Raw genomic sequence first — 22,848 nt, 5'->3', positions numbered from 1 at the left:
TTAGTGACCTTTTTGTGTTTCCACTGTAAGTTACTTTTATCTCTTTTTTGTATTCTCTTTACCCCGCTGCCACACTACAATCAGACAGACCTGCAATTGAAATCCCAGTTCAATCAAATTTTCTAAACCCAGTTTCCTCACTTGTATAATAAATGCAAAGAGAAATAGGAACTTGAGCAGTTTTTGTGAGGATTAAATTGGAAAGCATAAAGGACCTGACACTGTGCAGGCACTCAATGAATGTCACTCTCCTTCCCAATCCAGAGGTTCAGGTCTAGCTTCCCCAGTAGTCCGTACTTTCTTTAGGGCAGGGAATCTGTTTTATGTTCATAGTGTTTTGTGCATAGTTTGTACTAAACGAATATTTGTTGAATTTAATTTACTGTCCTGCTGTGGAAATTTAGCATCATTGCCCATTTCTTTTTCCTCTGTCACCTTGGATTGAGATAAACATGTTGCTTTCATGAAATCAAGGATTTAATTGAGGAGAATGACATTATAATATGACTTATTCCATAGAGTTTGATGTAGTAGGGGTTAGATAATTTCCCTGGAAACTTAATTCTGTTCTTGAATATCTTTTTAGCCTGTCTTGTAGCATCATAGGCACTGTGGAGTTCTGATGTATTTAAGATGTATTCTCTATCTGTAGAAATCTTTCTAGTGGTACACAGTGGGATTATAAGAAATAAATGACATAAAGAGAGAACAAATGCAAATAACTTGCAAATGACATTACTGGACATTTTGAATGATAATCCTCCAATGAATATTCTGATTTACTAAAATAATCCAAGAATTCAAGTTCTTGTGAGTTCATTTTGCTTACTTAATTACTGGTAGCAGAATAATATTCTGTGATCCACTGCATTTTTTCTTCTTTGTATTTATCTAGTATCTGACTTAAAAATGAACAGGAGCATTCTGATTCAGCAGAATCAATTTCTTAACTGTGTTACAGAGCAGAAATGAATAAATGTTTGCTGAGCATGCCACATATGCTTTAATCATCAAACTACTAGTTTTCCATCCTCTCAAAATATAAGATCTGAGAGACCTTCCTGGCTAGAGTTTATTGGGCCACCTATTCTGCATAGATATTTCTACAGAGTAAGCTAGATCCCAAGCCTTTACAGCAAAATATCATGCAAGCTGCTACTTTTTCATATATTTGTTTATTCCGTAATTGGAATGTACGAGCTTTTTAATGTTTCCTCATTATTATTTGAAATTATGCATTCATTATATATTTTTCTTTAAAAGCAGCAGTATGGATCCTAAAACGTGAAGGTTTTCTTTTCTTTTTCAATGAAGTATGCTCTTTTGTTAGAGTAAGAACTAAACATGTCTCTCATTCATGAAATAATCTTGTTTGTACTTAGGATACTATTGCTCATTTTTAATAATCATACCCAGGTATTTCATTGAAAGGTAATTAACTAGCATTTGTTATTTCCGTATTATGGTAGGTAGAAACTGAGGCTCAGGATCAACAATTTCTCTGTGTAGTTAGCTGGGAATTTGAGAAATCTATGCTGCTGTCCTAATAACCTGCTTTTACTTTAAATTTCAGTTTCAAAGGACATTTGAGTCACTGAAAAATGTTTCCAACAAATCTGACCTCCAGAAGACCTACCAGAAGCTTGGAAAGGAGCTGGAAAATCTGGATTATTTAGCCTTCAAACGTCAGCAGGTAGGAGTCAGAACTCTCCTTGGTGGAAGAGAGAGCACTTTAAGCTGCCTGCTGTCATGACTGTCAGAGTTCAGGTGGGTCTAGGGACACTTACTTTCAAATGGTTAGGGCAGAAATAAGTTATGCTGTCCTGACCTGCTGGGTTCCTATGGTTTCCTGCCGTGTTCAATGTGGTCCTTGCTCTCAGAGGTGCATGTTAGGAGTTTCCACATGTATTCTCTTAAAGAGAGCTCTTGCTGGTTTACCAATGTTCAACTATCCTTTCCCCAGAACACCTCACTGGCAGAAAGGGAATCTCTAGGCTGGCTTAGCCAGGTTGCTTTTATATTTGAAGGTTCAGCATACCTGAGGTGAGAAAATCTCCTGTAGACCAGGAAAAGGTTGTGAGTGTACATATAAAATTGAGGAAAAAAATAATGATATAGACACCAAAATGTGAATTGACCTTTAGTTTTCTTGTATGAACTTGGATAATTAGTAGCAATTTGAAGGCAAATATTCTTTATTAAGGCAAGTATTTTTGCCTCCCTGTATAGACCCCAAGATAAATATAGAGCCCAAATAGACATCTACAGCATTGCTTTTAGAATTAGTACTTTATAAACCTAAGGTTAATAATCATTAAATTCTAAGGGTTTACAAAATACTGCAGTGACAGTAGCTGCCTACTTTTCTTGCTGGGTTTTTTTTCTTTACAGCCACTAGATGTCGGGGTTGTCAAGCTTTTACTTTGATCAACTGTTTATTCCAATCAGAACAGCCAGTTAGACATTTAAATAAGGTCACATGAAATTTGGGAATGTGCTCAATGATGGATAGCATCTAGAAAAATGACTTAGCAGCTGACTTGCATGGCCAGGCACTGAGTCCATTACTTAAGAGTCTTTCCTGTTAGTGTGGCAGTGGGTGTGACTTTCTTGCCTAATTCACAAGTTTGGGATCTTTTGGATCGGGGTTTTCAAAGCAGGATTTCTCATATTTAGCTAAACATCATTAAGTCTACAAGGTATGATCTAGAAATATTAGTCTGAGAAGTGATTTATGTCTCTATCACGTACATTAGATAGACATTTAACTTTCCTGTGACCCTATTGCCTTAGTTATATTTATTTTGCAGAATGTTCTAGGGCAAATGAAATAATATCTGTACACATTCTTTAGTTTATAGTGAGAAAAGACCCAATTTCCATTTGTTTTGTTTATTAAATTATTTGCTGTTTTTAAGTTAATTTCTGGGTTGCAAAGATTATTTCTCCATCCCTGTGCTTTTAGAATTTCCTGTATTCCCCATTCAATCTTGGCTGCCACAACCGACAGACAGAAAGTGTGCAGCCCTTGTTTTCCTTGCATCTGTACTGGAAACCTTAGCAGCAGATATTAATTAACTGCTCTAGGTCTGTCAGAGATGCATTCCATTTAAGTTTTACTGTTATTTTAAAATTAGTGATGGCCTATAGAGGTGTTAGCACAGGTGACTGAAAGTTACTATACTAAGCACTTAAAATTTACACTGTGAGTCACTGCTCTGGCCTATGCAATTTTTAGTACAGTTTTGTTTCCCAGAGCCATATTTTACCACCGAGGAATGTTTGAGTTGACAGGTAGTAGTTATTGTCCTCATCTGAAAGAATATGAATGCTTTAAGGGCAGAAGGGCAGAACTCTGGAAGAATGGCATTGAGGACAGAGAGATAAACTGCACGTGTGTGAGAAAAAGATGGGCACATGGGGTGTACATATGTATATGTATGTATGAATGTACATATGTATACATTTATAAGTCATATATATTATTAAATAACAGGTATATGCCACATAGTGTGATTAATATGTTTATACATTAACTCATTAAATCCTTCTAACAGTACCATGGGGTTGGTTTAATTAATCCCATTTTACAGTTTAGAAAACTGTTAAGAAAATTAAGTACCTTGCCCAAGGTCATTGGACTAATAAGGCATGAAGTTGGACTTCAAGTCTAAATCATTCTGACTCAAAACCTGGGCTTTTCCTCTTTCTCCAGGTTGTTCCATTCCCAAATATTTCAATATTCCTGCAGGGATCCAGGCTGTGGGATAATAAAGGAAGGGGCTCTAGGAATGCATCATGAAGGCAATTAGGAGAGGCCAGACATACACTTAAAGAGAGCTAAAAGGGCAAATCCTCTTTCCCTTCTGTTTCTCTCTTTCAAATTCTTCAGTATATACCAAACACAAAAGATCTTTGAAAGAATATCTTTGGACAGCTAAAACTTTATTTTCACAGTCTCCTAAGTGTTGATATGTGTAGTAACTCTAGCTTTAGAGTTATACTCACCGTGGTAGGTAGTCTTTTGTGGATCCCAGAAAATTATGTTCTTAAATTGGTCCATTCCTGTAGGTTTGGGACCCTTTTATTGGATTGGATTCAGCTGATGGCCTTTTGTTTGGTTTGCTTCACTGGGGCATAGGCCAGAGTGGGTCTTGGTTCTCTTCTGGAGTACTTTATAAACAGTAGAGAGAAGGCAGCAGAAACAGAGGAAAAACTCCTAGAAGCTGAAAGGAACCATTGAAACCAGAAGCTGAAAGCAGAGAGGCATAGAGGAGAGGGGAGAGACAAACAGATGCTGCCATGTGCTGCAGCTCAGGTAGAAAGCATCTCTTGATGATACCTTGATTTGGACACCTTCACAGCCTCTGAACTGTAAGCTTTTAAGTTGTTAAATCCCCGTTGTAATAGCCAAACCATTTCTGTATATTGCCTTGGTAACCTTTAGCAAACTAAAACACTCACAGAAGGTGGTATCTCCCTATAGCTAGTGATCATTTCTGTTTTTGCGAAGACATGGAAGGGGAATGGGAGGGTAGTGGTTAGCAAAAGGAGGAAAGTAGCAAGAAAGTAAGGGACCACAGAGGGACAGAAAAAGAGGGAAAGGGACTTATTGGGATAAGATAAGAGGGATAGCTTAAGGAAAATGAAGCTACACTGGACATAATGCTATATGCATCTAGTAAATTAAAATATTGATTTTTAAATAATTTAAAAAATCTCAAAATAGGAAAGGGGAGAAAATAAAGAAGAATGCAAGAAGACATGGTAAATAGAGTTGGGAGAGAACAGAAAAGACAAATTTTGTTTCTTCACCATTTTGCTTCACAAGTCAGTACTACTTCCTAGATTTTTATAATGTCAACATAGTAGTTCATCAAAGACACAGGTGAATGGCTATGTTTCCCTTGAAGACAGGGTTCAAAGGTCAGAACATCAGCTCTTCTCTGACTTGGTGGGATTTGTTTATCTTCCATCCTACCTGCTTAAATCCCTCCAAAACCTATTAAACCCACACTAGAAAGTATATTTCTCCTACTGGAAAAAATTCAGGTCTCTTTGTAAAACTGCTAATTCAGCAGGGAAGCTTCTGCCTTACAAAGCAGAATTCTTTGTACCAGAGTATTAGTTACGGGTTAGTCATTGTTCCTACTGTATTTCTCACTCTTTGTTGTGACAGAAAGTAAGCTCTCTAAGGACAGGGCTCATCCACCGTCTTCAACGCTGTATCCTCTCCAGTGTTGTCAGTAGTGTCTGGTACATGGCAAATGCTCAATAAATACTTATTATTGGTGTTGTTAGGAACAGTGTAACAATCAAAAAGTCTCGGCCATAGATTATATGCAATTATTATAAAATAAGTTTTGTTATACTTTTAAAATACAGAAGAGCATACATAACCCTTTAATTTCCCAGTTGCCAAGTGCTGACAGATTGCCCCTTGCTCTCAATATTACTTAGGTTTTTCTTCTAACATACCTCATTCTTGCTTCCATTGCTTTAAACAAACAATATGCCCTTTAAAAAAAAACATTTATTTTCTTCCCCCTCCCTCTTCCTCTCCTGCCCTCCCCCTCCCCCACCCTGCTTTTTTTTCCCCTCTCCATGTCCATTCGCTGTATCATCTTCTGTATCTATTTCTCTTTTTGTCTTCTTTTCTTGTCTTTCTCCTCTAGGATTCACTGGGATTCAATCCTGGGGACCTCTGATATGGAGTGAGATTCCCTGTCAATTGTGCCACCTCAGTTCCTAGTCTCTGCTACGGTTGACCTTGACTCTCTCTTTTTTCTCTCTTTTGTTGCAGCATCATCTTGCTGCGTGACTCACTTGCACAGGCAGTGGCTCACCATGTGGGCGCCCATGTGTGCACTTGGCTTGTCACGTGGGCACCCACATGGGCACTTGGCTCACTGTGTGGGTACTCAGCTTACCTCATGGGCACTTGGCTCTCTGCATGTATGCTTAACTTGCCTTGTGGGCACTGGCTCACTGCGCAGGCATGCTTTCTCTTCTTCTTTTTCACTAGGAGGCCCAGGGTTCCAACCTGGGTCCTTCAATATGGTAGGTGAAGGCCTTATCACTGGAGCCACATCTGCTTCCCACAATGTACCCTTAATTCCAATTTATGGATGGCCAAGGAATTAACTTTAAATACTTTCTTTGATTCATTGATAGATTTTTTTCCCCCCTGTTCCTGTCTATAACATTATTTTTAAAAATCATTTTTAAGAGATTTCTTCCCTAGAACTAGACAGACCCTGCCATTGTTTCTTCTCTCTTCTTTGGAGTTATTGTACTTTCTTCCCTAGGTGTGTATTCAGCGATTTCTTTTCTTCTTTTCTTTCCTTTTTTCCTCTCCCACCCCCCCTCCCCACCCCCTTTTTTTTGAGTGCTTATACCTCAGCTATTCCTCAGGTTGTATTTTAGGTCAGGTACATGCATCTCTACATTTTCCTACTGTCGAAAAGATTAATGCTGAAAATAACTTTGGTTAGAAAAGGTTAGAGGAGGCTGTGATAAATGAGGTGGTAGGTTTACCAGGATGAGTCAGCTTGAAGTAAACAGAAAACAAAGCAAGATTAGCCAGAGAATCTGGAGACTTTGTTTTCTATTATCTGGAAATGCCATCTTGAAGTTTATCTGTTTGGACAGCTTGGTTTTTATTCTCCTAGTTAATGCTACATAGGATTGGTAATAGCAAGGTCTAGCTTTTTGTATAGATCACAGGTTTATGTGTTGATTTGTGAAGTTATAAATCAAGAGATTTCCTTGGGGCTGTGGTTTGGTGGAATAAACTTTAATAATCAAGACTCTAATTTAATTCCTTCCTTTCTTCTTCTGCTCTAATACTTATAATAGCATTATAAAGCACAATTCCTTTCCAGAGGCTTCTAAAGTCCTTTGATATAAATTAAAATTGACATTATTAAGTTGAACATTATGTAGAGTAAAGCACATTTATACATTGATGTGAAAACATGTAAAATTAAAATACTGTAATTCAGATACACATCCATGTTGGAACATACCATATAGCCCTGATCTCTTACTTGTCTCCCAGATCATGGCATTCTATTCTTGCCTTCTGCCTTTTTCATAACATTTATATGCCTTGTTATATGGAATATCCAGCTCCTTTCTGTAACCAGCAATTGTTCTTTAAACCCAAACTGAAGTCTGTCCTCCCTCATAACACCTAACCCTAGGATCCCAAGTTTCTTCCTTCTTTGACATTTTTAGCTTTTATCCTTGTCATATCATTTAGAATCTGATTGATTACACATTATGCATTGATTATACACTAGGGAGGACCGATTTAGTGCCATGGTGAGGAGTATGGGCTTTGTGGTCAACCAAACCTGGTGAGACTATTGATACTGTGTTGGGTACCCCTGGCTCTTCTAAAACATTAGGAAAATAACACCTAACTTAGAGTCAGTTTTAAGAAACAGTACACAAAGTATAAAATACACATATATCTTTAAAGTATGTAAAGGAATCAGTATATGAAGGCTTAGCACAGTGTCTGACATGTGATTAATATAAATGGTAGCTGTTATAATGTTATTGTGTTATTCTCTTAAGCCATCTTCTCAAATGGTTTGTAAGTTCCATAAGGATATATACTCTGTTTTACATATATTTGTATTGCTCATTGGATCTACCATTGCTCTGAACACATAGGATGAAATGTTTTTGGACATATGTAGGCTAGCAGTTGGAGGTCTGTGTCACAAAAAGAATAAGTTCATCTCTCTCGAGGAGGGAGGTGTTCACAGCATTTGGCTCTAATGGGTTTCTAAGGTGGTGTCTCTTGATGGATAATGAAGTTAGGTTCCTTAGTACTTATGCCATGGCAACCTGTGGTAAATAGGGTCCTAGCCTGATGTTCTAGTTAAACTCCAATAATGAATTATGTCCAATGAACCTAAACTTGCTTTGTGATTCTAGGTGGTATCAAGAGCGCAATATAGCCCTATTTCTAGTGATGATTTTCAGGAGTAAACAGTTGCTCCTTCTTTTATTGAGCTGTGTGAGTTACCTCCTGTAGATAACCCCAAGAACAGATGGGTACGTAATACCTTGTAGAATAGGAACTGAATTTATGATGATCCCTTATCAATGAAGAAAAATAGAAATATATTACATGAATTTATTTAGTGAGAATGACTGCAAGTTAACGTACTTGAATCGACAAATAAAATACTGGATGGAGGTTGACAGACCATGTGTAAAATAATCCTAGGTTTATGCTGCACCACAAGAATTGCAAGGGCATAAGGCAACAATGTAGAGCTCTTGGGAAAACAGTGCTTAGCAAAACAAAACTGAATAGTTCTGGATTTGTTGTTGTTATATGAGAGCATATAGGGAGAGGAAATTGATGAATTCCAGTAATAATCTTGAACCATAAAAAGACTTACAACAGGAAGCTATTAGGGAGCAGCTAGAATAAGGAGATATGTGATGATACTGCACTGGGAGTTAGTTATCTGTAAGAACAGTTTAAGATAGAACTAACTTTCCATTGGAATTAAATTAACACTAAAATGCAAGTTGTAAAATATATTTTACTTAAGACTTTAAAAAATAAAGTACATATGCATCTGGCATTATTTTGACTCAGTCTAAGGAAGAGTGTAAATGGGGCTAGACTGAATTAACACCAAGGGTAGGTACTAAACTTCTTGACCAATGGTTCTATAAGCAAAGCAATAGATTCACTTCAAGGCCTTCGTTAGATAGAATATGCTAATTGCTCAATTGGAAGAGTATCCTTTCTTTCCTGTTCTATAATTAATCCAATTATCTTGAAAAAGTTTTGATTGAATCATTCCTTTTAAGAGTAAGCAAACTAAATGCTGCTATATTAAAATATTCATAGATGGTTCTCTGTTTCTTATTTCCCCAATCAAGTTAAATGATTATTTATGTCATTTATAAACTTGTTTCTGAAGATCTCAAAGCATTTTAGACTTCATTTAAAAATTAATTGTAAAGGCATTTAAAACATGTTGAATTATAGGACAGTGTACTACACCAAAGTTCCAACCAAATCAAACAGATACTTTGTTCTACCCGTTATATATTCAATTGCATTTTCATTCAATTGCACATAGCTGTTTGTTCCAAAAGAAAAAAAAAAAAAAAGAGATCACATTGCCTTTATTCTTCAGTTTTTCAATATAGAGAGACCAGGAGATTAGGTATATTGTTCAAGGTCATTCTGAGCGGAGAGCAGATTCAGATTTAATATTCATGTTTCCTAATTTCTAGTCTATTGCAATATCTATCCAACCATTTTCACTACTTCATAAACTGCAGATCTTTATAGGGTGATTTCTTTTTTCTATATTTATTGTCTGAAGGAAAAACCTTATGGATTTTTGTGTAAGAACTTCATTCTTTATTTTAAAAATGATCAAAATGATGTTTTCTTTTATAATTTGACTGACTTTAGATATAGTTCACGGTAATGACAAGTAGGTGTCTTTTAAAAATTAATACAGTATAAATATTATAGAGATATCTTTTTAAGTACAAAGGTTTGCTTTTCTATTTCCAACTGTTGATTCTAGGTTCAGTTAATTGATGGCACTTGGTTAGAAAGTTGTTGCATCAAGCATATACTAGCTGATTGTCATGCGCCAAAAAGATTTATTTTTTACAAGGTTGTTTGCTAAACAATAGTTTGCCTTATAACTACTTTATAATGGGGAATGTTTATTGGAACAGTTAATGCTTTGTTATAAGTTGTTTTCAAAATTTACAATGCTGATAGGAATTACAGGGATGATAAAATCTCCAGTGTTTGCATCATTGTGGTGTTTATTTGTGCATGCCGCGTATTGACATGTGTGCATCTTTAAGGTTGTCAGTAAAATTGATATTGATGAAAAATTAGAGTCTTAAAGAGTTAACTATGAAAATGATATCTCTTCTAGTCTGTTTTGTAGCTTGAAAATTATACATAAAAAGATGATGAACTATTGCTGTTAAAATTATGACCTCAAGTAGGTTAAGATGCAGACTAAAGAGGATATATAAGAAACACAGAATCTTTAACGAAGCAGAGTCTGTAGAATTCATCCCACCCAACCCTTAGAAGCTAGGAAATAGAGGCCCAAGGAAATTAAATATCTTATACAATACACAGATTAATAATGATAGAGCTGAGAAAGTAACAGGAAGTTACATTTTCTTTTACTATTTGGTTCCTTTGTGAGCCCTTTACCATAAATCAGTGGGTTGCATATGGAGCTTTTGGTATCTTTGATTTGTATTCTGAAGCTGTGAGTGGGCCTACAGAAATGAAAGGCATTCCTCTACAGTTTGAAAAGCTGCATGATCCTGGAGGCTGGGCTGATTGTAGAAATCCCTTATAGTGTCAAAACAAAGCCAAAGCAGCCAGTTTATTTCATACGGATTCATGGACTGTGAATCCGGGGTTGGAGAAAGCTACCCTGTTCTCCATTCTCTCCAGAAAGTCTTACTTCTGCTGGCTCCTGCGTCTTGAAGAGTATTTCCTCTGCTGTAATCTCTGACAAGCACTCAAGCAGTGACTCTCTGTCCCTGATCCTGGGGCAAATGGAATGGAGATGTCACTCCTAGTCCCTTGAGAGCAGGAAAATGTGAGTGCTTGAGGAATCTCTGTTCTCTCCTTCCTCCAATAAAGGACCTGGGTGTAATCCTCCCTAAAATGCAAGTCCCCAACCCCTTCCCCATTACCAGTTTCCCTGCTTAAGGAGAACGAAGGGGGCACTTTTGATTGTTCACAGAAATGTACAACAAAAGATTGCAGTGGGAATGTAGCACGTTTGACTTTTCAGTGAAGTCCATTACTTTCTGGTTATGCTGGTACTCCGGTTGATGTTTTTGATCTTTCTTATTGGATCCCAGGAATTTGGACCGGAGTAAAATTCTTTACCAGGATGAAGTGAGGACCAGTAAGGGTATGGATTTCCTTGAGTTTGATTTTTTGGGATTGTGGAGTCATCCATAGGATTGAGTTTCATATCAAACAGCAGAAAAAACAAAGACCCTTTTAACACACACACACACACACACACACACATACACACACACAGAGAACTAGAAGTTGAAGTACCTATAAAAGGAAATCATTCAATAGTGCTGATTTTTTTTTAAAGACATATTTAAAAAGCAAATAATATTGCCCTATTTTAGATTAGGAAGGAATTGTAAGTATCATCTGGTTCAACCACTTCAATACATGAGTACACAAATAATACAGAAAACAATCATTTTCTTCTTTACTGATACAATGACATTTTGATTTCTTTGAGAATTTCTAGATTCTGCCTCCTCTAAACAAGTTCCTTCTAGACCAGTGCTTCTCAAACATTAATGTACACAGATCACCTGGGGGTATTGTTAAACTACAAATTCTGATTCAGTAGGTCAAGAGTGAGGCTGGAGAGTCAAACAAACTCCCAGGTGCTGCTGCTGCTACTGGTCCATAGTCCATACTTTCAGGTTAAAACATAAACTGTAAGAGAGCACTATTTCCTGTTTATCTCCAGGGCCTAAAAAAGTCCCTGGAATGTAATAGGCACTTAGTAAACATTTGCTTTTGGTTTAAGGATGATCCAAGGTATGTGTCTATTTGTAGAACTTAGATGATATTGCTATCCTTATTATAACATCCTTTATAATGATTTCTCTAGTTTACTTTTATGCTTCTTTGTCATGCGAAAGGACAGTTTTCTGCACATGTGTTTTTGTATTTAGCAGTTGTAGAAGGAAGGTATTCTTTACATAATGCCTCGCCACAAGTGAAAGAGACTAGGAAAAAAATGTGAGAGCAGCTGAGTCTAAAGTACAGGAAGCTAAAGAGAAATAAGAATGCAGCGTTTTAGTCCTTCAGAATCCACCATGACTTGGCCAAACTAACTATCGGGCCAACTGTTACTTACTCAGCAGTACTTGTTTCAGAAAAACAAGCCCACTCACACACTTGCTGTTGTAATCTCCTATAGATTCTTACATAGTTTGGATAAACAAAGTTAGTATCATTACTTTCTCCATGATCAGAAAACATCCCAATGATGGTTACCCTGTCCTTGTCAGGTGAAAAGATTACTGCTGCAACTAAAGCCCGCAGTCTTTAATAGTAGCGCCAGGTGAATACCGACAACGGTCCTGGCTAAAATTCAGAAGTGTTGAGGCTGCTTAGATGAGGCCAACAGTTCTGCAGAGCTTTAAACATGCTCACACCAATACTTTTGTAGATGTTAAACTATTTGATTGGAGCTGATTTCCTGAGGGCTAATTTAATGTGTAATGAGACATTTAATTTGTTCCTTTGTTTTTTTAAAGCATACTTGTTTTTATTCTCTGATACACCATATTTGGACAGTTTCAAATACATAGTTTTACTATTTAGGGGAAGCTAATCAGTTTTTATATTATATCTCCAAATGTGACAGCAGTAGAAACAGTTATGCTGAAGTACCTTTGGTAAGGGGAAATGTCACTAGAAGTTGGAGCAGTGTTGGCTGGCTCACTCCACATTTTGTTCATAATTTAGAAAGGTTTGTGTATGTATAGGTATGTATAGGTTTACTTCCATACATTATGTTTTCAAATGACAAAAAATTTAAATTAATCTAATTAATAGTTTTCAAATTCAATATTGCATTTTAGATGTAATATCTTTGGAATTTTTACAATGTAAATAGCTTTTTCTTCTTTTATGGGCAACTGAGCCTTGTACTTACTGACAAAGCTTTAATATTTTTAGTATGACTTATGGAAGTTTAGAAAATGGAGCAAGATTCTACAATATAAACCTGAAATGCACATTGCATTCCTTTCTTTAGCTGTGTTTTCATGAATCTAATGTTTTCCTCTTTTTTCTACTGTAGCATAAAGTATTAATACATGCTAATTTTCTTTATTAAATGCTGCTCATATTATTTTGGCATCTGGTAGGACCATAGTTAAGTATTTATCATCAACTCCATTATAAAACCTTTGTTCCAAAAGAACTGTTTAAGCCTATTAAATATATACACAATTAAGTAGGTAATGATCTGTGGCTTCATCTATACAGCATTAACAGCTGACCTGTGGCTGCTTTTCCAAATGTGGTACTGATTATTGATAGGCGGTACTTAAATTATATAGGATGAAACTGTTTTGATTATTTCGAGGGCTCTTTTGGTCCTCTGAAGTTTAACTTAAGGTACATATTTGCCTTCCTTTACAGATAGTTTAATAAAGAAATTGCAGTATTTTTCTCACTCTGATTTAGACATTGATATTTATCTCTAGCATCCAACCCTTGAAAGTTACTGAAGCTCTTCTTGGTACTTCTGTTGCTGCAGAATGAAATAGCCCATCATGTTTCATCATTGTTAGCTATACATTTATGTCCTACTCCTAAATTATCATTTGTAAAGTTTAAGGTAACTTTAGTCATTTGCCCAAATTTAATGTTAGAGTTGGAGAATAGTTAGAAAACCTTTGGTTATTTTGATAATCATTAAGACTGAATTTAGAGAAGCTAAATTTTAGGCCTTTATTTTCCCTTTGATTGCCAGTTTTTGAGTCTATACCCAAGGCTTATTGCTTGGGGTAAAGCCATCAGTTCTTATCTCACAACATCTAGCCCATCTATACCAAGAGTGTGGATGGTTAAGGTCAAGCTCATTTAACAACTGGGAAAATGGTTATTTTATTTAGGACATGGGAAACATTAACTCTAAAGACTAAACTGAAGTAAATAAATTGTGTACCTGAAATGTTTTAAACTTAGCAGTAATTATGTTTTTTTTGTGTGAATATTCTTGAAAGCTATCAGGAAACATACTTTTTTTGCCTTGAAAACAGGGAGTGAATAACTCCTGGCTTTAGATATTTGATCTTTTTATGCTAAAATAATGGACTAGAATGGGATCCATGAAAAAGAAAGTGGAATTATATCAGTGGAGAATGTTTATGAAGAAAGAGAAGGAAACTTAAATTAGATTTGGTACTAAATAATGAATGTATAAGTAAACTACCACTTCTGAACATGTGGTGCTCATGATTGACTTGTATCAGAGGCTGTGCATCTTTCTTCTACTCCAAACATCTGACCCTGCAGACATAGAGAATATCTTCACATTTTTGTTACTCTGTATTTTTAAGAGAATTTTGAAGGGTTTATTTTTTACTCTTGATGTAAGAACTCTTTGTGTGCATTGCTGCTATACAAAGTCAAGTGATTTCTTAATGTCACTAGGATATCAATTTGAAAAACATCTGAAAAATGAGAATTTTTGAGAATGTTGAATAGGTAAGGGGAATAGATTTTATTATCCTATAGTTTTAAGGACTTTTTTTGCATATGTTCTGTATTAGGCATGAAGTTATTGAACACACTCTAAGATCAAGCTCTTAAGGGTAGGTAAAAAAACCATTGGTGACACTGAAGAGCATGGGTAATTGTGAATGTTTTTAGGATAAGTGGATGAGATTAGTAGCTTATTTTTTTTATGAAGTTTGGCATTAAAACATACTTACTTTGAAGACCAATATTATAAAGAATAATAAAAAATAATTTAAATGAATATGTAACATATAGAAGGTAAGGCACATATTACTTAGAACTTCTCTGAAACAAATAAGTGTGTATCAGATGAATAACAGGCACTAGAAATAATATATAGATGATGGTGGTTAATGAAAAATATGATCAACATTTCTTATTTTCTGTATCTCATTGTTAGCTACACTTCAAAATTGATGGAATTAGGACAGTACTAAGAATTCATTTTATTGCATCATGTTTTAAGAAATTAAAATTTTCTTTTTAACTGATAACCATGCACTAAAAACCATAGCTAGTTTCTTTCTAGTCAGTTATATGAATATAATTTTTAATCCATATTCTAAAAATTGTCTCTAGAGAGGGCTTTCTTGCAGGGCTGGAGTAAACAATAGGTGGTGAAAGCCTTTTTAGGGTAAAAGCTTTCTGTTGAAAAGGGAACTCAAAATTATTATATCAGGAAGTTTGGATTTTTAAAGGCAAATGCATTTAAAAAATAATGAGATAGTGCATGAAATCATATAAAAACCTGGAACTTGGCTTCAATAAAGGCAGAAAGTACCTTATTTTTAAAAACTTATCTTCTTCCTAAGCACTAACACAAGTCATATATTCATGAATAAATTTCCCACCAGTGTGCAAGACCAGTCTTCTGAAATAAAAAGGCACATATGAATCTGTCACACAGCAAGATAAAAGCTATGTTCTTTATGCATGGAAACCATTTTCTACTAGAAGGGGTTGTAAAAAATAATAGAATTATAAAGAAAGTCAGTTTATGGAAAGAAGATAGACTCTCCCCAGTTTAATGTAAATACTATACTTTCTACTAGGGTGATCTCATGTGAGAAACATACTATACAATATTTCACTTTAACCAAAAAAAGTTAAGGGCTGATTGTTTATATAATATCAGAAGGGCTTTACTGCATGTAAATGTTCATTTATAGATTATTGATGAGAGGTTGGAATGTTTGGGGACAGTGTTTATTGGGCATTCTGTACTAATGAAGATTTCCCATTTCTGAAGCTATTATTAGGTGAGATTGCCTACTATATAGATTGGGTCTTTAATATATTTAACTCCTACAGTAATAATGTGATGACACTTGTTTTAGGGTCTGAAATGATGGGTGAAAGCAGGTACATTTTGCTCATGTCCCATAAGACTAGGTCTTTTGGTCTTAAATCCCTACCCCATCAACTATTTCCAAATTTCTTATGATAGGACCTAAAATAGAACTCCTAATGCTTAATGTACAGGCAGTAGAATGGTCTGGAGGAAGTGCCAAGGGCACTGTTTAACAAGGAGAAGTGTGGAAGAGCACAATGTAACCATAAGGGGAAAGTGAGCTCTAGGTAGGAGAACCAGTGGTCAGTGAGCAAAAGGTGGCCGCTAAAAGAATATTAAGAGAGATTGATGTTAAAGTTAGGGTTCAGATTAATTTGGAATCATGAGGTACTTTACTAGAATGAAATCGTGAGTTTGTATGGCAGAATCTTACCTTGACACATTAATCATTATGTTGCCTTTTCTTTTTTCTCTCCTGTATCACCTACACTAGAAGGAAGTTTCATATTAGGGCTGGATAATAAAAATGCCAAATTCTTGGAATCTTGCAAAAGAGAGGTGACAAGGAGATATAACCGGATTATCTTTTCCTTCTTCTCTGACTTCCCAGGAAATATCCTCCAAGCTAAGAAGAAGGAGGAGAGTTGGACAGAAATAGAACAAGCTTAGACAAGGACTGTTTTTGTGCTTGCCTGCCACTGCTTTCTCTTTTCCCATTCTCTCACTGCCCCCTCCAAGTTTGGGGGATCTGATTTGACCACTAAATTCCAGGTTGTGCCTGGACCTCTGAGAGTAGATGGATTTCTAGAGGTCTTTGGGGGGCAGAATGAGTGTCTTCTTCTATATTTTCAGCCTTTAAATTACTATCGTTTTGGAATGGTATAGGAGGGCACCAAAATTTTTCTTTGGGACCAGAGTGTGGTGTAAAAGTCATCTGAGAGAGGTGGTCAGAGAACTTGCACAGGACCATGTGGAGGAAACAAGAGGAAGCAAATAGAAGGACAATGGGTGAGGGTATCGCAGATCTTAGGGGTCGCCAGTGCCATGGGATGCAAGTGGGACCTGAGAGAGCCAGAGACTCTCCAGTTGCCATTTGAACAAGCACCGTCCAGTGCTTATTACCAGATGGGAGGAAATGCATCAGGAATGTGAAAGACCGAGATAGATCCAGATGGACGTGTAGATTACTGTCTTCTCCACGGTCCTGTCCTTGCAGCTACAGAAACCCTCCTATGGCTGTAGGATCATCCCTAGGGAGGAGGTAGCATGAGAAAAATCTGAAAGCTTCAGAGCTGAATGTGATTGAATTATAAACCTAAACAGTCTGAGAAATCACTGAATTGGGCTGAATTTATTTGAAAGAGATTAGATTAAGTTTCTGCCCTGAGCAAAATAGGGCTTGCAGTCAGAAAATTAATTTTATTATAGAAAATAAAGTTACACTTTTGCACATCTGAGTTTATGATTGTGAAATTTGTATCTGCTATAATGTTTCAAATCCAGGCCTGAATGGGAGAACATCATGATGTTTGGAAATATGGCAGAAACTTAGATGAGGATGAATGCGTGTGTGTATGGGGGAGAGATGTAGTACCTGAAGCTTTATCATTTAGTTAGGCTTTTGTAGTCAACTTCTTTTGTAGCCAGCTGGAAGGTGAGGTGTCTCTTTGGTTAGGGTTGCAAGATAAAATACAGGATATCCTGTTAAATTTCAACTTCAGATAAAGAATGAATGCCTTTTAATATAAATATGTTCCAAAAATTACATGGTAATACATATACTAAAATATTTATTATTTACCTGAAATCGAAATTTAATGGGGCATTTATTTTTATTTGCTAAACTTAGCAACTGTACTCTTCGGTGCACTGAGCCAGTGAAGGAATAAAACTAACCTTCATTTTATTCCATCAGTCTGTGAAGTCTATAAAGTTTGACAACAGGTGGGTGCTGCATGACAGGTATTAATACTACATTTCTTAGGAGAGGACAATAAGGCAATTTTTGGTTCATTTTGATGGTTGGGCTGATTGTCTTAGACAGAAAGGAAAGTTTAATCCGTAGAAAATTGGAGGAAAGTAACCTATTTAGTAACTTGTTCTAGGACACACAAATAGAAAGTGGCAGAATCATGTTTTTTCCAGGTCCAAATGGCCTCATGATACAAACTAAATTTTAAAAGAACTTCTCAGGAACATGTTTATTGTATAAAGAAGGACATTTTAAAAAGCTGAGTGGTTTGGTAGCTGCTGCTGTCTTCTATAATGTTCTCCTCCATTATGGTCAGGACTACATAAAGGAAACTTAAAATCTTTTCCAGTAAGCATCCCTTTGAAATTAGTTGAATTATTTTTAAGAAATCATGAGAAGCTACTTCTTTTTAACTTGGCATTTTCATTCAAAGGATGTTTCTGAAATTAAACCAGTGGGAGATTAGCCAAAATAGTGCAGTGACACAATGATGTCATTTAGAGGAATGTTGTACTGAGTTAAATAACTCTAATTATTAATGACTTTTAAGTCATAAAATAATTAGAATACTCAATTCTCTGCATCAGTGGAATACAGTTTGATTATGTGAAACATTTCACTTAGTTTGGGTGGTTGGATTTCAGTTAACTATTATAAAATCCCAGTATCAAAACAAGAATTCTCCTTTCTTTTGTATTTATTTTTCTTCTCTTGTGTCCCCAAATAATCCTGTGTTCTGGGTCCCATTTCCTTCTGCCTCTGGGGACCTTGCTCCACCAAGAATTCCCATTTTCTCTTTACTTTCAATTTTTTTTTTCTACTGTTTTTTTCCTCTTTAGCAAGTTAACCTGTGTATTAGTCAGCCAAAGGGGTGCTGATGCAAATACCAGAAACCAGCTGGTTTTTATAAAGGGTATTTATTTGCGGTAGGAGCTTACAGATACCAGACCATAAAGCATAGGTTACTTCCCTCATCAAAGCCTATTTTACTTGTTGGAGCAAGATGGCTGCTGATGTCTGTGAGGGTTCAGGCTTCCTGGGTTCCTCCCTTCCTGGGGCTTGCTTCCCTCTGGGTTTTAGGTTTTTTCCTCCCAGGGCTTGCTTCTTCCTGGGCTCAGGTCTCCTCTCTTGCTGGGGCTGGCTCCTTTTTCCTCTGTGAGTTTACTTCATGGGGCTCTAGCCTAAGGGTTCAGCGTCAATCTCCAACATCAAAACTGCAACATCAAAAACCCCCAACTCTGTCCTTTTCCAGGCCTTTTATCTGTGAGTCGCCACCCACTGAGGGGTGGGGACTCAACGCTCTAATAACGTGGTCCAATCAAAGCCCCAGTCATAACTCAATCATGCCCAGGTACAGACCAGATTACAAACATAATCCAGTATCTATTTTTGGAATTCATAACCATATCAAACTGTTACAACCTGTTAAAGTTTGGTCCAAGCAACAGTAACCAAAATTTTCAAATCCATATACCCTCCAGTAACAGTTCCGTATCTGTTCTTCTCTAGAAAGGCTTGCACGAGGAATATGAGAGCTTGCTGTGATTTAATGTTAAGTTTCTATTTACAAGTAATTTGAAATTTAACTTTTTCTCTTTTTATGCTGAAGGCATAGGTTTGTGTAGTTTAATTTGTTCTTCCTTTTGTTCTTTATTGTTTTGGGGGAAGGTTCAAACTTACGCAGCTGACATTACCTTGGTATTCATAGTTCTATCACAGACTTTTAAAAGGATTGAAAAACAATGTTCATATCTATCTCCAGGCTATATAATTTGTTTTATTTCTTTTAAAAATAATTTGAGATTTTCTTCAGTAAGTGTTGTGACATTTCTTTTGGACTATTTACCTTGCCTGACAGCATTACTTTAAGAAATGAGTAAGATGATTAACATTTAAGAGAGGTAGAAAAAGCTGAGATTTAGTAGCAATTTTACTCTTGGACATATTCAGAATAGGACATAGGTGACAGCAAATTGTGGTTTTTAGAACTTAGGACCATTAGAAAAATATATGAGAATAACATTTTCCCCCCTAAGATTGGTGCTTTATGCTAAAAACATCTGTGATGAGTTTTCTCTTCCAGAAAAGTACCTGAACCTCTAGGTACAATAATGAGAGCTCAGCAGTTTTTAAACAATTAGGCACTTGATTTCCATGATATTGACTTTCTCCAGATACTTATCTACACCCCTGAGAAGGTGGACCAAGGTGCTTTTCTTGGCTCCCTTCCATCCTTAAATGTTTGGGTCCTATCAAAAGAGCAATGATCACCTGCCAAAAGTTTCTAGTGAGTAAATGCTCAAATATAAAATGACAACTTAGGTTGAGAAGTAATAGCTTGCTTTTCTAAACCAAAAAGATTAATTTGTATATGTGGGTTGTAGTTGTAGAGATGGCCTAGGTGAGGAGTAGGGAAATTATTCACTCCTAATCATTATTGAACTTTATAAAATGAGGTTCCAGTATTAAAGTGAAAACAGAGTTTACTTTAAAATGAGTTTGCGTAATTTACTGCAAGTGATAGTTAAAATCTTAGGTATATGAAAAAAGATTCCTAGGGAAATCTGTAAAAGATACACTGATGAGAGTATGGAGATGACTGTTTTATAATGAGATTTTAGTTTGGTTTACTGTCTATATAATACTTGCTGTGCTGGTACATGTCAAGGAAAAAGCATCAAGTACAATAAAGGATCAGCCGATCCAAGGAATCTCTGGCCTGAGAGCTTTGGCTCTTTGATTCTTTGATACTTAGCTTTCTTTCTAAATAGAGAGCCATTTATTTCCTTTCAATGCCTTCTTTTCCTTCTTTTAAAAGCCAATATTCTCTTATATTCTCTGAGTGCCATCTTTGTACCACTGTGCTATTTTAGCTAGGCTTTTACTTATTTATTCCCTGTCTTCCCCCCCTCTCGTCACAGCACACTCTATGACCATGTACTATCTCTTGTTGTCCCGTTACTCCCATTTAAGAACCTGATATTTGTTCATATTATTGATTTTCCTACCTCTACCTCCCTCACAAACATACTGAGATCCACTAAACCCTGTTAAAAGGTAGGTTGATGTGAAGTCTGTCTCAAGCTTGAAGTTCATCAATGTGATGTCCTTAGACCTCCTTATCCAAAAATCTCTAATAGCAGTAAGTCTGAAAGCTTTTGTGCTTTCCCATTAGCTGTGCTGTGAGCCCTAGGGCATGGGGAAATGCCAGGAGTGAAGCTGGGGTCACCCGTGGTATGGCCACGTGTTTGGGAGATCAGATCAGCACAAATCAGAGTACTCCTAAAAAAGTGGGCCTCAGGGCTCTGCTCCCACAGGAATGAGGCCCCCTGCCAGATTCCTTATCAGGTGTGTGCAGTGTCTGCGGCCATGTTCCCAGGGATCTGGGCTACAGCTCCAACTCTTCAGAATGCATTCTCTTTTACTCTAGACTGACCCACCCAGGGTGTGAAGTGTTTTATTTCTCGACCCCAAGCACAAATGTTTTTTCCTGAAAAAAGTCCTTGATTGCCGCAACTGATTTTGCATTCCTTTCCCCCTCCCACAACCTAACTTAGATGAGGGATCTGCCTTCACGTTTCAGTGATTATTTGCCTTGAGTGACAAGGCCTGAAGAGAGCCTTCCATGGGTTTCCTGCTCAAAAGGTCAGCTGCCTTTTAGCCAGTGATGACATCATCAAAGCAGTGGAAGTGGTGCGGGGACTATCAGGAAACTTGACAGCCAGTGGAGGAAACATTTTTGCCAGGGGACATGTCTTATGGTCAAACCCTAACAGTTATGCTGAGGATGCTCAGCTTTATCTAGCACCTAACTGCATTACACCTAGAAAACTGGCACTTCCTGCAGGCTTCCTTGTTGCTGCGCTTTCCTCTCACACCTGGCTGCCTGAGCAGCTGTTCAGAGCTTAGCAGTCAGGAGCATCTTAGTTCCTCTGAAGTCCTGACTGGAGTGAGCTGCACTTCCTGCGTTGTTGGTAGGGGATATATCATGATCACCGACATGAGGTCATGATTTGGGAGGACAGATTTTTGTAACTGCTTTTAAAATTTTATATCAATATTACTGGAAATTTGTATTATTTTTTCTACTACTAAAATAAGAGTAGAGAACTTAGATGGGAGAAAGTAGTAAAGATGACTAAAGTGTGAGAAACCATGAATCACTGGAAAGAAATTGAATTTACTTAACCTTCAGAAGAGAAGGGTGAGAAGGGGCTCCATAATTCTCCGTGCATGAAAAAAGAGTTTCCCAGATGGTAGATATGGCTATTATTATTCCTACAGATGCAGAACAGAATCAGAAAACAAAGCTCTGTTATCTAGATATAGGTATGTTTGGGCTCTGCTTGAGTGCAGCTAGCATTTTTAGTACTTTATCTCAGGTGGGCTAAGTACTTTACTTATTACCTTGTACAATTCTTGAACTAACTTTACAATATTGGTATTGTTTTCCTCATTTTACAAATGAGAAAGCAGAGGATCATAAAATTTAATCTTGGGGAATACAAGGATGCATTAAAATATGGGAGGGAAGAAGCAGAGAATGAGTGTATTTACAAATACTAGATGTTAACAACAGTCACAGGTCAGAAACGAAGCAAGACTATAGGACTTAGGAAGACATATTAAGCTAAGAGTAGTTGTTAAGGGTCTAGAAGACTATCATGAACCAGAAGATCCATTGGAATTGAGGACCGGGGGGGAAGGATAGGAACTAAGGAGAACAGAGGTTGAAGGAAGAGGGGTGAAGATCTGAATCCGGATGCTTATCTTTTAATCAAATATGAAATGACATCCACAAAAAGATCTTTATGGAGGCAAACTTCAGCTTCAGTCAGAGATCTTATGTGTATTTCTGGCTAAAGGAGACCCTTGTTCCCAGGGCATAGGCCATTCCACAAATAGAAAAGATGAATAAGCCTGAAGAAGACTGCCTCTGATAACCCATCCAATTGTGTAGTTGTCCCATGAGTCAGTACCTTTGATTTCATAGCTTAAGTTGTGACATCTAAGATAGAACTTGAAACCAGATAAAATGATTTGTTTTTTAAAAAATTCCCTTTGGTTCAAGTTCGATTTTTAGCTGCTTAGGTAATAGACTTCTAATTTGGAATGTTTAAATAACAAAAGGTATGGCATTTTAGATATCACTGCAGGGGAAAATACTAGTCTGGCTAAAACAAAAGAACACCAACAAAGAAGTGTTTTTTTTTTTTTTAATTTTTAAAAATCAGGTAAACATAGTTGCCG

The 22,848-nt window shown here is 36.6% G+C and overlaps 1 protein-coding gene and 1 pseudogene across 4 annotated transcripts in view; one reads left to right on the top strand and one right to left on the bottom strand.

The window, feature by feature from the left end:
• Nucleotides 1–22,848, top strand: part of CTNNA3 (catenin alpha 3) — a 1,802,485-nt gene that overhangs the window by 162,173 nt on the left and 1,617,464 nt on the right. For all 4 annotated transcript variants that reach the window (XM_012529825.3, XM_071215825.1, XM_058298912.2 and 1 more), the window contains one exon: nucleotides 1,574–1,693. In XM_012529825.3, coding sequence (XP_012385279.2) covers nucleotides 1,574–1,693 — 120 coding nt within the window. The remainder of the gene's footprint in view (nucleotides 1–1,573; nucleotides 1,694–22,848) is intronic.
• Nucleotides 2,970–3,104, bottom strand: LOC131279050 (small nucleolar RNA SNORA31; annotated as a pseudogene).

The sequence above is a fragment of the Dasypus novemcinctus genome, chromosome 6 (assembly GCF_030445035.2).
Source record: "Dasypus novemcinctus isolate mDasNov1 chromosome 6, mDasNov1.1.hap2, whole genome shotgun sequence".
Classification (NCBI taxonomy): domain Eukaryota; kingdom Metazoa; phylum Chordata; class Mammalia; order Cingulata; family Dasypodidae; genus Dasypus; species Dasypus novemcinctus.
This window is presented reverse-complemented; position numbering and strand designations above follow the sequence as displayed.